The sequence below is a fragment of the Erpetoichthys calabaricus genome, chromosome 10 (genome assembly GCF_900747795.2).
Source record: "Erpetoichthys calabaricus chromosome 10, fErpCal1.3, whole genome shotgun sequence".
NCBI classification, from domain to species: Eukaryota; Metazoa; Chordata; class Cladistia; order Polypteriformes; family Polypteridae; genus Erpetoichthys; species Erpetoichthys calabaricus.
Window position 1 is genome coordinate 146,900,028 of NC_041403.2, and position 14,533 is coordinate 146,914,560.

At 38.3% G+C, this 14,533-nt stretch overlaps 1 protein-coding gene across 2 annotated transcripts in view; it reads left to right on the plus strand.

The window, feature by feature from the left end:
• Positions 1-14,533, plus strand: part of LOC114659521 (serine incorporator 3-like) — a 113,404-nt gene that overhangs the window by 41,263 nt on the left and 57,608 nt on the right. For both annotated transcript variants that reach the window (XM_028812051.2, XM_028812052.2), the window contains exon 2: positions 14,255-14,416. In XM_028812051.2, the coding sequence (XP_028667884.2) occupies positions 14,255-14,416 (162 nt within the window). The remainder of the gene's footprint in view (positions 1-14,254; positions 14,417-14,533) is intronic.

Genomic DNA, 14,533 nt, shown 5'->3' on the forward strand with positions numbered 1-14,533 from the left:
AGGTCAGTGTGTCAGGAAAACAGAATTAACTACAGCTCTGTGTAACAGATACTTTCATGGTTGAGTATCAGGACCTTGCAGATGTTAAAGAATTCTGTAGAGCTCCCTCAATTTGTAAAATCTGTTGGAATGATGTAACAGTCTTGTCTTAAAAGATACAGAAACACGGCCATTTCTGGCTGAGCACTTAACCCTTCAAACTGAGTAATTACACACTCGGAAGAGCTACATTTATTTATTTATATATATATATATATATATATATATATATATATATATATATATATATATATATAATATATATATATATATATAATATAAATATATAAATACTGTATAGAGAAAAGCAGGTTCAACCTACGTTATAAATGGCTTATTTATAAAAGGAAGAATATAACTGCGGGAAAGATTTGAGGTTTGCCTCTGCTTGCCTGAAAAATTGTCTAATAAGGTTATTACCCTAAGAGTGAATTTCAGTTTCTGCTTCTAGTAATGTTTCCACAGATGTTTGTCTGCACTGTAGTGTCCTTGATGCAAGATATTCAATTAGACCAATGCTGTCTTGGCCCTGTTGTTATAATACAACAGCATTTCTAATTGAGCCCCAAAAAATGAAAAGAGAAATTGTAGCTATTGCCTTTCTGGGATAGTGTTGAGATTCAGTAACAGTGGTGCCTTCAATCACCATTTTTAGTATCTCCAACTTTACTGCCCCTGCTACTTCCAAAGCACATTTAGACCTTATGAGGAAATTTCAAGGTGTAAGCAGTAGTTCTCTGGGTCAAAAAACCAAAGATGATGCAGAAAGATGCACTCAAAATCTATCCAGTCATGACTCCTTTAGCGGATATCTATTTATATAATTTCCTGTTTGTTTAACTTGGGTGGTAGCAGCGTTTCAGAGCATGGGGGAAGAAAATCTTGTTACACTTTCTTTTTCACAATTTAAAATAACATGTAACTTAACAGTCTTGTTAGTTTTGCATGAACAAATGGATGAACAGCATGCCATTTCTCATTTTCATTCTGTCTTCTGAATTGACATGTTTCTTTGTAAAAACTGTGTGCTGCAAAAAGAAAAAAGTTATAATTTCATTGATTTGTCGTAACCTAGCTCCAACTTTAACCACCTTTGAAGATGAGGCATAATCAACAAAATCATATATACAGTATATATAATATATATATATATATATATATATATATATATATATGGTTGAATTAGTTTACTGTCAAATAATGCAAAGAGTACACAACACGTGTTTCGCCCTAATTCTGGGCTCATCAGGCGTACACACATTAATGCCACAAGCGTTACCTGGTAGGTAACCACCCATATAATCAGATTGTGACACAGACTACGAATGCCGTGAATGTAATTACCCCGATCTACATGCTGTCAAATAAACGAACCACACACCGTGGCGCAACGTTAGGGGCATCGCCTCTGGCGCTGACGTCCGAGGTTCGATTCCCGAGAGGGAGTGCATTAGAGTGTGTACGACTGATGAGCCCAGAATTAGGGCGAAACACGTGTCGCGTACTCTTTGCATTATTTGACAGTAAACTATTTCAACCATTCTATGATCTGCTTCTCACAACTGAGGGCACCGTGGCGGATGTTAGCAGGCTTGCTGGCCAACCACAAGCGTTACCTGGTAGGTAACCACCCATATAATCAGATTGTGACACAGACTACGAATGCTGTGAATATATATATATATATATATATATATAAATTTTATTATTATTTTTTTTTTTACTAAATTTTTTTTTACATTCATGGTGATTTGATTGCTGAAGGTCATTCCAAGCATTTGCTTGACTTTGATATGTTTTGATATATTTTTTTTTTCTTCGCATACTGTATAGTTTAATAGAGCTAGTGTGTTTAATTTCATATCATGTAATTTGCAAAACCACTGTCCTTAAAATCTTGTTGTTTTCAATTGTATACATTTACATTTACATTTACATCATTTAGCAGACGCTCTTATCCAGAGCGACTTACAACAGTATACTAGTCTGCAGGGTAGAAGGGTGCAATAGGTTATATCTGAACCGGAGGGGCACCAGTATACTGAAGAGATGTATGAGTAGGTTAGTCGAGGATTGTTTAGAGAATGGTGGGGGGGTTATGGGGACCGTGTTTAGGACAGGCCAGATTTAGAGCTATACATGGAGGAACAAACAACAGTGTAGAAAGAAAAATGCATAGTAATGTAAATTCTAACCCAACGCTTAAATGTAGAAGGAGTAACACATTAAAAATGGCTTGCCTTAATGCTAGAAGTATCAAAAAATAAAGCAAATGAGTTGGAGTTGTATGTATCAGAGCATAACATAAAGGGATACACACTTTTTAGGAAAGATAGACAGAACCAAAAAGGAGGTGGGGTTGCTGTTTTCCTCTTCAGTTGGACGATGAGCCCCATCTTAGTGAGGACATGTGGCTTTGCCTGGAAAGCATTAGGGAAAGAGGCCTTATTTTAGGAGTGTGTTATAGACCACCCAATGCAGACAGTAATTTTAACACACATCTCTTTAGGAATATTAAAAAGGCAAGTTTACAGGGGGATATTATAGTTATGGGGGACTTTAATTATCAGAATACCAGTAACGGCGTACTGCACAATAACGTGCAGTGAATACACTTGTCTTATAGGTTTCATCCTCTTTCTCTGTAGGTTTAGCATTTGTTTGCTCTGATGTTGATGTGTTTGCTGCTTCGTCAGCAGCTCTTGTTTTCTCCACTCTAGCGGCCCGCTTCTTCTCTTCTTCACGGTAAAACTGATTAAGTAAGTTTTTGTGTTGCAGTTACTTAGATATGAATAAGTAGCGGAAGTGATGGCGAAGGTGGTAGGGTGTGCGCTGCCGAGAGTTGATTTAAGTCAAGTCAAGTTGGGGAGCATGCACTGATACAAGGCATTGCCGCATCCACTACACAACTCGGGATCCCGGTTTGCAACCCCCCAGGCAGAGTCCAGTCCCAACCTCCGGAAATGACCCTCTATCTGCCGCAGCCAGGTGTTACGTGGGCGACCACTTGGTCTGGTCCAGCCACTCGGGTCCCCAACAATGAGGATCTCACCCTTGGCGGGGAAACGCGCCACATGGCCGTAGTGCTGTAACTGACACTCCCTCACAATGTAGGTAATGTGCCTCATTTTGGACTCCATGAGCAACCCCTCATTTGATACAAAGTCAAACCAACGAACGGTACCCAAGGATTTTCTGGAGAGACACAGTATCAAAGGAGTCCAGTCTTCGTCTCACGTCACTGGATAGCGTCCATGTCTCACAACCATATAACAAGATAGGAAGCACCAGGACTCTAAAGACTTGGACCTTTGTCCTTTTGCATAGATATCGGTAGCGCCATACACCCCTTTCCAGCGATCTCATGACCCCCCCCCCCATGCTCTCCCAGTCCGTCTACTGACTTCATAAGAAGAGTCCCCAGAGACATGAATGTCACTGCCAAGGTAAGTAAGCCTCTCAACAAGATCAGCACTCTCTCTGCAAACACATACTGCTGATGGCTGTGCCCAAGAGATCATTAAAGGCCTGGAACTTGCTTTTTATCCAGGTCACTCGCAAGCCCAGGCACTCAGACTCCTCGTTCAGCCTCTCGAGCACCCCGATCAGAGCCTCCATTGACCCCGCGAAGATCACAGCATCGTCGGCAAAGTCGAGATCCGTGAACCTTTCTTCACCAACAGATGTCCCACAACCGCTGGACCCCACGACCTTGCCCAACACCTAGTCCATACAAGCATTGAACAGAGTAGGAGCAAGAACACACCCCTGACGAACCCCAAAATCAACTGGGAAAAATACAGAGGTCCTGCCTCCACTCTGTACAGCACTCACAGTACCAGTGTACAGGCCGGCCATGATATCCAGTAACCTCAAGGGGTTCCCGCGAATCCTCAGGTTGTCCCACAGAGCAGCTCGAGTTGAACTCTTTGCGAAAATCAACAAAGGCTGCAAAGAAACTGACGATTATTTGCGTTTGCGCTCCATGAGAACCCTCAGTGTCAGCATGCGGTCGATGATAGACTTCTTCAGTGTAAAACCAGACTGTTCCTGTCGCTGTCAGATCCTATTGAGGACGACCCTAGCAAGGACCTTACCCGGCACTGAGAGCAGTGTTAATCCACCTGTAGTTGCTGCAGTCCAGGCAATCGCCCTTCCCTTTCCAGATAGGGACGACAAGTCTCGTTTTCCAGTCAGTTGGGATGATGCCAGTCTCCCAAATGGAAGCACAGATTGCTTGCAATGCCAGGAGGACAGACTTGCCACCAGCCTGGAGAAGTTCATTCCGGATACCACAGATCCCTGCAGCCTTTCTCCCCCTCAGATGGTTCACCACCTGTGTAATCTCAGTGAGATTGGGTGGTTCACAGCTAATTTGAGGATCAGCCTTAAGAACCTTGGACCCAGAGAAATCCTACCCGCAGGATCAGCTTTGAACAACTGCTCAAAGTAGCCAGCCCAGCGGGTCACAACTGCAGTGTCATCAGTAAGGACCATTCCATCAGTTGCCCTGACTGCGACTCTCCAAGGAACAGATTCAGATGTGCGTAATGCTTCGATTCCTCTGTAAGCAGGACGTGGGTTGCTAGACCACAGATGGTGTGTCACTTGCTCACAGATTCCTCTAACAAACGCTTCTTTATCTGCCCTCAGAGCCCTCGCAGCCATCCCTCTCAGTTCCCGGTACAGACCAGAGTTGCCATTGAGCCGTGCGCTGCGACTCCTCTCAATGATATCCAGGGTGCCCTGCGAGATGAAACACCTCCTTCTGGGAACACTGGTAACACCAACACAACCCTCAGCAACCTTCAGTTGATTCTACAATAAAATAAAATAAAAATAAAAAGAGTCATAAAAATTATCACCCCAAAAGCAGACAGTAGAGGTCACGTAGTATATGTGTACCAAATTTAAGGTCAATAGTTCAGATGGTTTGCGAGCTACAGGTGATTTTTAAATCCTGGACAGACAAACGAACAGCTATGGTAGCGTATTATATAAGATGATTAACTGATAACCTTGTAAATAGCGGAGCATTAGAGCAGACGTTTTTAGAAGTAACCAGTGAGTGTTTCATGACACAGTACAGTATGTTAAAGCAACAATGTGGGGTGAAGCTTGTCTGGATTTAGTATTTTTTATTAATCAGGACAGAATTGAGGGTGTAGAGGTGATTGAACCACTAGTATCAAGTGACAATAATATAATGCAATTCTCAGTGTTTTGTAAGAGTGCGGATGCGAAGACTAAAATTTTTAAGTTTAGCTTTGGTAGGGCAATTTTGAGCAGATGCTGCAGAGTCTAAGGAGGATAGACTTTGATAAACTTTTAAGTGTGGAAACAGTTGAGGAAAAGTGGAACAGCGTTAAAAATGTTTTTCATATAATGTAGGACAGGTACATACCTAAATTTGGAATTAATAGGTAATTTAAAAAAACTCCACAGTGGGTTAATAAAGAGTTAAAAAAGAAGCTGCAAAGGAAAAAACAGCTGTATAAGGCATATATGATTAATAACTCCAAAGTGAATCATAAGGCTTATGAGAACATGAGGGTAACCATTAAGAAAGATATATTAGGGAGGCTAAAAGACTGTTGGAGAGGAATATAGCAGATACGATGACCTGAAGAGATACTTTCAGTGTTTTTGTAGTAAGAGAACAGTCAAGGAGGAGGTGAAGTGCATCAGGAATGGTAAAGGAGAATTAAAAGATAGACAGTGAAATAGCAGACGCTCTGAACTTGCATTTTTTTTAGGTTTTCACAAGTGAGGAAAGTGGATAACCTCCCAGACGTAAATGGGACTATTAAGGAGGTTCTGAGTGATTTAGAAATTGTAGAGGGAGAAGAGCTTCTCAGATTAAATCGGCTGAAATCAAACAAATCACCAGGACCAGATAATATTTACCCTTGAGTTCTTAAGGAGGCTAGCGAGTACAGATATAAACCTTTTACACATATTTTTAAGAAGTCACTGTGCACTGGATAGATTCTGAAGGATTGGAAAATGGCAAATATTATCCAGTTATATAAAAAAGGTGACTGGCAGAATTGTTAAGGATAAGATTGAGCAGCCCATGGCATGTACGGGAGTTTTTTCTGAATGGTCAGCATGAGTTCAGAAGAGGGAGGTCGTGTTTTATCAACATTCTGGAATTCTATGAGGAAGCAACAAAAGAATATGATCAAAGTGGAGCATATGATATTATTTATCTTGACTTTCAGAAAGCATTTGGTAAGGTGCCACATGAGAGGTTGGGCATCAAACTAAAAAGTGGAAGTTTATGGTGATGTTTGTAGATGGGTGCAGAATTGGCTCAGACACAGGAAGCAGAGGCTGATGGTGCGAGGAACCTTATTAGAATTGGCTGATGTTAAGAGTGGTGCTCCACACAGGTCAGTGCTAGGGCTGCTGGTATTTTTAATATATATGAATGATTTAGATAGGAATATACGTAACAAGCTAATTAAGTTTGCAGATGATACCAAGATAGGTGGATTGGTAGATAATTTGAAATCCTTTAAATCATTACAGAAGGACTTGGACAGCATACAGGCTTGGGCAGATTTTGTGGTAGATGAAATTTCAAGTGAGTAAATCTAAAGTATTACACATAGGAAGAAAAATGTTAGGTTTGAATACACAATGGGAGGTCTGAAAATTGAGAGCACACCTTAAGAGAAGGATTTAGGAGTCATAGTGGACTCTATGCTATCAACTTCCAGACAGTGTTCAGAAGCCATTAAGAAGGCAAACTGAATTTTAGTTTATATACCACGATGTGTGGTACAAGTCACAGGAGGTTCTAACGCAAGTTTTATAATGCATTGGTAAGGCCTCCTCTGGAGTACTGTGTGCAGTTTTAATCTCCAGGCTACAAAAAGGTCATAGCGGCACCAGGAAAGGTCCAGAGAAGAGCAACTACATTCATTCCAGGGCTGCAGGGGATGAATTATGAAGAAAGATTAAAAAAGCTGAGCCTTTTCAGTTTAAGCAAAAGAAAATTAGGTGAAATGATTGAAGTGTTTAAAATTATGAAGGGAATTAGTACAGCGGATCGAGACTGTTATTTTAAATTGACTTCACCAAGAACACAGTTGGAAACCTGTTAAAGGTAAATTTCACACAAAGGAAGGAAGTTTTCTTTACATAGAGAACCATAGACACTTGGGATAAGCTACCAAGTAGTGTGGTAGACAGTAAGACTTTAGGGACTTTCAAAACTATACTTGATGTTTTTTTAAAAGAATCAAGTGCATAGGACTGTTGAGCTTTGTTGGACTGAATGGCCTGTTCTGGTCTAGATTCTTCTAATGTTCTATTTTGGTAACAGTCTTGCAACTAGGACTGTAACTTCAGTTAATACATTTTTTCAGTTTTAAAAAGCACTGTTATTTTCAGGTGTACAGTGCTATTCTTCATCATCCACTATAAACACCTTCAAACAAGGATGTCTATTTATGTTTGACAAATATATAATGATTGTTATTAACTGCACCATAAAGGTCTTATTGATAATTACTTACAAGGAAGAACAGAAAGCTAGCTGAATGACTATGAAAACTAAATACAGTTACAAGTGCTTTAATTAATGTGAACTGTATTATTTTGCTATAAACAAGCATTACATTTAAGCTTTGATGTTTGACCTAGTTTTGCCCTGAGCTCTGCTGTGCTACCATGTACAAGGCTAACCAGATAAATTTCTAGCTCCAGCATGGAAGAGAGATTTTGGCCTCATAGCCTGGTTTATTAGTAACTCACAAGGACAATAAAAGTTAGCTGGAAGAAATTACATCATACTGTATTCAGTTAAGAGTGTTTAAAAAGGTAATCAGCAGCTGTTAAAGGAGTCATTGCTTTATTTGCAATGTATGGCTTCATGCATGAAATAAAGGCTCTCATTCCACTATGACAATGGCTTGTTACATTTATGTTTGACAATAGCAATGCAAAAACTGTTATATTTCCAAATAACTGGTCTCTTCTTAGTAGCTGTGCTGCTTGCTGCACAGTGTGGCTTCTCTGAAACCGTCCATAACTGCCCAGTTCTATCCTGAACTAGCTATGGATTCTTTCCCCAATTTGTATTCATATAATAATAATAATAGTAGGCATTTTATTTCTAAGATCACAACCACAATATCTAAATTGATCCGCAGCCTACCTTTCTTTTTCCCATCACCAAAATTCAAAAGACAGAGATTAAGTTTTGAATATAATAATGTATATGAAAGATTTCATGAGCCAAAATAGATTCAGAAACTAAAGCCTTAGATGAAGCATTTACCTTTAAAACAGTGCCATTGCTGCCTCCATCTTCGTCCATTACATTTTTTCTGTCCGTTACTTCTTAGAATTAGTTTTATTTGCATATTTTAGTGATATGTACATTTGATCTAAATATATCAGAGAACATCATCAAGAGAAAAATAACATTAAGATCAAAAAATAAATAGATAAAATTAAAAACAGATGCAAATTATTTCTTTTCAAGTAATTCCATATTATTTTAATAAAATGTGGTTAAAATTTCCTAAGTTTGAACATAAAGTTCAACGGCCTAAAATTCTTCATTTGGTGTGTTAAGATTTTGATCAGCAATTAAGTAAATACAGTAGATGAAAACAGTGTTACACAAATATTCTTTGAACAAACATTCTTATCTGCATACATTTTCTTTTAAGGTATCTATCTTGGAGAGGCAAAATAGTGCACCATACAACTGCAGAATCCTATACAGTAGAAGAGTGTCCACAATGGGACGGACTGTGAGATGATCAAATCTGGTGATAATTACAAACAAGCTGGATATCATCGAGCTTTTAACACAAAATTAGTGCATTTTGTATAACTAAAGCTTACCTTTAGCAAATGCATTTTAATTTATGTATAGCATATTGCAAAAGATACTGTCACTTGTGTATCAAAAGTCTTGAGAGGTTAGCTCTAATCAGAGTTAAACACCCTGGTTATAACTTTGTTTTTGTAGTAAACAGTACTAATTAATCAAAATCCATAGGTAACAGTGTAAAAGTCAAATTAGTACTACAAATTTACTTCAAGTGCCAGATAGCCCACTGTCTGACAAAGCATTTACCATATATTAACAATAAAACCAACTTTATAATGTTACTAGCAAAATACCCACGCTTCGCAGCGGAGAAGTAGTGTGTTAAAGAGGTTATGTAAACATATATATACATAAACATATATACTTATATATACATATCTACATATATACATATATATATATATATATATATATATATATATATATATACACATCCACATATATATACATATATCAACATATATATACACATACATATACACACATACATACATACACACATATATATATATATATATATATATATATATATATATACATATATATATACATATATACATATACATATATACATATCTACATACATACACATATCTATCTATCTATCTATCTATCTATCTATCTATCTATCTATCTATCTATCTATCTATCTATCTATCTATATATATATATATATATATATATATATATATATATATATATATATATATATATATATATATATATAGTTGTTTCTATAACTGCTTAAACCAACAAGTAGTATATTTTTTCTTTGCCTCCACTTGGCATTCGCTGATATTCTGTATTCCCCGTGCTTTTGCCATTGTCTTTTCACGGAACGCTAAACTTAAGGGAATATTTTTATTGATGTATATTGATTTGCATATTCAAAGAGGCGTAATTCTGGGATGGAGTCTGGGAGGGGCGGCAGGCACGTGCGCGAGTGTTACATTTCACGCAGACCGGGATTTATGTAGCTGAAGTGCGTGGAAGTTGGCTTAAGCACAGTTTTCTGCATCTGAATTTTTTTGTGTGTATGCACATTTCGACTTTTGTCCATACACCATGTTTTAGTGTGAATTCTGCACATAGCGTTATACATGAAGCCCCAGGTGTCTCCACCATTAACCACATGGGTGCTAAAGTCGCCCAGCACAATTATGGTGTCTGCAGCAGGGAACTTTTCCAGGATCTCCTCAAGGCACTCCAGGAAGGTCTGGTACTCTGATCTTCCATTTGGTGCATAAGCACCTATGGCAGTCAGATTCTTCCCCTCTGCATCCTCCAGCTGCCCAGAGGCAGCTGTCTTGTTCTAACACCTAACATGGTGTCAATCAGGCAGGGGCTCAGCGACCCAAGAGTCAGTGTGTCTTTGTTCCAGTCCGCCAAGACCTCTTCTTTTGACCGCTGCACACCTGTGCGGGTGGGCCATCAGGAGGGCAGTCTCACATCGCTCTTTCTGACAGTGCCCAACTGGACTCCATGGTAGGCTCAGCCACCAGGCTGTTGCCCATGGACACTCCTTCCAGGTGGAAGTAATCCCATAATGGGGCAGGGTGCTCTTTTTAAATTTGTGCATCTGGATCATTAGGGGCATTTGGATCACACATTGTTTGACCCCTCACCTGGGACCAATTTGCCTTAGGAGGCCATACCAGGAACTTCTGCTCAGAACATATCTTCCAGGGTCACAGGGGAAAACGAACCTCTCTACAATGATAAGGTGGTGATTTCCAGAGAGGTTCAAAGAAGATTGAATGAACAGAAATGAATCAGAGCAAAAAAAAAACAAAAACTGAAGCCCAATAACAACTCAAATATCTCACATTTGTTTGTTGTTTAAGTACTTGTAATTTGCATTGAAATAGTACAGCTTGAAGATGAAAAACCAGTCTCCCATCAACTTTCAAATCTAGATAATAGTATCACCACCACAACACTGGCTTCCTTTAAACTTGAAGATGTACAAATGTCTTCGAGGCTTATGTGCTCAAAGTAACTGAGGAAAATGCAATAATTCATAGAAGAGGAACAGTTAATGGCTTACAGGTAGAACAAGAAATGATTGGGCCTCTGACTGAAACAGTAGACATATTAAAAGCAGCCCCTGAAGAGGATATTCAGAGCCACACTATCAGATAATAATAAGCCCTATCTTGGAGCTCAGTGCACACAATAACCAAACCACAAGCTATAACCTCTGCCCTATGTGCTTTTAGCCTCATCTTTTATTTTTGTAAATGGTTATGTTTTGGTTGCTGTGCTTTTTTTTTCTCTTTTCATTCTGTCTAACCAAGTGGTCCTCTCTTCTAAGGAGAATTTTCTTAATAAAGCTGGATTTTTCATATATATTGTACTGCAAGTTTTTACAATAAAAAATGTTACCAGCACACAACTAATCTGATAGGAATCTTTTAGCCACAGATTAGCAAAATTCAAACATTTATAAGTCCTGTAAATGTAACAGCTGTAAATGTTACAATGTTCAGGCTTTTCTTGAGTTTAAATGCAGATACGTAAAGCAAAGTAAAACAATGTTTTATGCCATCTATCCATACATTTCTAGAACCAACTTAATCCATTTCAGAGTCTCAGGGGGTCCAGAGCTTATCCTATCAGTCAATCACAAGACAGGAATTAGTCATTGTGGTTAGTGCTGCAGCCTCATGGATAACATGCCCTCAGTTACGAATTCTTGCCTAGTCACTGTGGATGGTTTTTATAAATTTTGCATGTTTCCCTTCATCATCACCTACAGGTTAGGTAAAGTAGCCAATGAGTGAATCCTACAATAGACTGGCACCCTATTAGGGCTTGTTCCTGCCTTATTCTAAATGCTGCTGAGATAGGCTTCCAGTTCTCTGCACCTCTGCATTATGCGGGTTTAATAATATCACATGTTACATTGTCATTTTTAAATTAAATGTTGGAATAATGAAATTAAATGGTCCTTGTAACTGAGCGTTGCACTGTACTATATATTTGCTTGTTGATTAGAGGGATTTAGTCTTTTTCTGCTCCTCACCTTCTTGGCTTAAACATATATTTGCACATGACAGCTTCATTTCAGCTTGCTCAATTATGTTTTATTTCTTATTTATACATGTAAAAAATATGTATTTTTTTTCTATGTACTGCAAGAGATAACACTAATATGCCTACGTAACATAGTTGTCAAAAGGCAACTATGTCTTAGCCTTCAGCATTAACGAAAAATGTGATAACTTTTGCCATATTTTTGTTTTTTTGCATGTTTTAAATTTGCATTTCATTTACTTTAAAAGCAATAAATGAAAACAAACAAACTGAAATTTTCTTAGTTTGTTATATTCTTTGTTATTTAATCTATCAGTAGTAATATTATATATATGTGTGTATTTACATGTGCATGTGTGTATGTATATATAAGTATATCTATCTAGACAATTTTGCATCCCGTGAGACAACATTTAAAACAAGTTCACAGACATCTAACCAAGCAGTTGTTGGAATGCTTTTGGCAGACAGACATCATGTTCACCCAGCTCTTAAAACAACGACAAGCAGGAAGCTAGCAGATGATCCGACTGCTTCTCCTTAGCATACGTTCAGCCCCCCTTAATACCCCCTCCCCCTTTCAGAACGTGAGCGGCAGAGACATGAGATGGCAAAAGGACAGCTGCTGTACAGGCTTTGAAATGATTGATGTGCAGCGTGACAAAAAGAACATGCAGCTCGCAACTCGCAACAGCAGCAGAAAGATGGCAGATGATCCGATGGCATCTCCTTAGTGTGCATTCAGCCGCCCCCCTTCACAACACGAGCAGCATTATACGTCCTGCGAGAAAGATTTAATCACACCCGGGGCCGGAAATAAAGGACAAGTATTGTATTTACAAAAGTTTTATAGTAAAAGTGAAAAAAGCATATGTAACAATTCCCATAAAAATAACAATCTCTTTAAATTGTATATCCGGTAAACCAAACCCCGGGGTGGGCGAGCGAAGCAAGCAGGGGGCGGACCCCCCTAGACTATCTATCTGTGGGCAAAAGTAAGTATACAGTTATGAGTACATGAAGCACAGTTTATTCTTGTTTTAGTATTTATTAATTAGTTATTATTTGTTTATGACATTCTTTTAAGTTAATAAAGCTATTGTTATATCATGACCTGCATGTTTTTTCCATATGAACAACTGTAAACCTACTTTTGCCCAACCCCTGTATATATGTTCTGCAGGAATTAAAGTAAATTAAGCCTTGCAAGTAGAAGCAAACAATTTGCACAGGTGTTCCAACTTCTGTTGATTACTTGAAAACCCTCTGTGTGTCTTAAAGCAGAGTTGTAACAGACTGTGTTACTGCACTCTTGGAAGTACTAGTTGGACAATATTACATTGCAGAAATTTGTAAATTCCAGTGATAATGGCAAGAAAACAGCAATTAACAAATTAAATGAGACAGAACATTATTACTCTTGTAAGCCTTTCATTTAGAGAAATTTAAAAAAAAAAATCAAAAGTGTCAGTAAGTACGGTGTCCTACACAATCCAGAGGCAATTTGAAACTGGAAGAAATTCTAGTAGAAAGACCCAAAGTCATAACCCAGTTAGGAGATAAGTTTCTGAGGATCACCAGCTTGCTTGATAGGCACCTCACAGCTCAACAGCTTCAAGCACAGCTTAACAGTGGTCGAAAAAAGCAAGTGTTAGTTTCTACTGCAAGTTTGACAGGGTGAGCGGCAGTAAGAAAGCCATTTCTTAAAGGACAAAATAGGGCCTTGAAATACCAGCTGTGGACTACTGCAGACTGAAGGAAAGTTTTATGGACCGATAAAGCAAAATTTGAAGATCATGCAGGGTGTTTGTACGCCATCAAGTTAGAGAAAGGATAGTTCCTCAATGTGTGATACCAGCTGTCAAACATGGAGAAGTGTGATGGTCTGGGGTTCTTTTGCGGCAGAGTTGGTGACTTGTACGGAGTGATTGGCATTCTGAATCAAAAGGGTTACCACAGTTTGGCTGTTCTATCAGCAAAAGGTGGCTACTTTGAATCAAAAATCTGAATACAATTTTGTACACTTAATGATTCCATAACTGATTTTTTTATTTGCCATTGTTATTTGTTCCATGCCTTGATTTCATGAAACATTAAGACATTAAACTAGATACATTTTTGGGGTGTGAGTATGCCTGTTTACTTAACTTAAAAATAAAAAGTAAATGTGTTTCAAACATACTCATTAAGGTTTATTATAATGTATAACAATACATATTTTTAAGTTAAAATTATTTTGAATTGGATTTACTTCCATCATTAAATGTAAGCACACAGAGAGCAGATAGCAGGTTTTTTTACATACGTCTTTTTGTAATTCTGCAGGTGCCATGTTTGTGCTGCAGTGCCACATGCTTGCAGTGCAGCTGTTGCCCTAACATCAAAAATTCAACTGTGACTCGCCTTATATATGCTTCTCTTGTACTTCTTGGGACCATTCTTTCTGGCATTTTGCTTGCACCGGGTATGGAGAAACAACTTAAAAAGGTGAGTTAACTATCTGTGGCACAGTGTAACACATGGAGATGCAATTTCCAGCAATATAATGTGACTGTCATAGTTCGGAAAACACATTGAAGTCAGTCTGTGAACATTTTTAAAGTT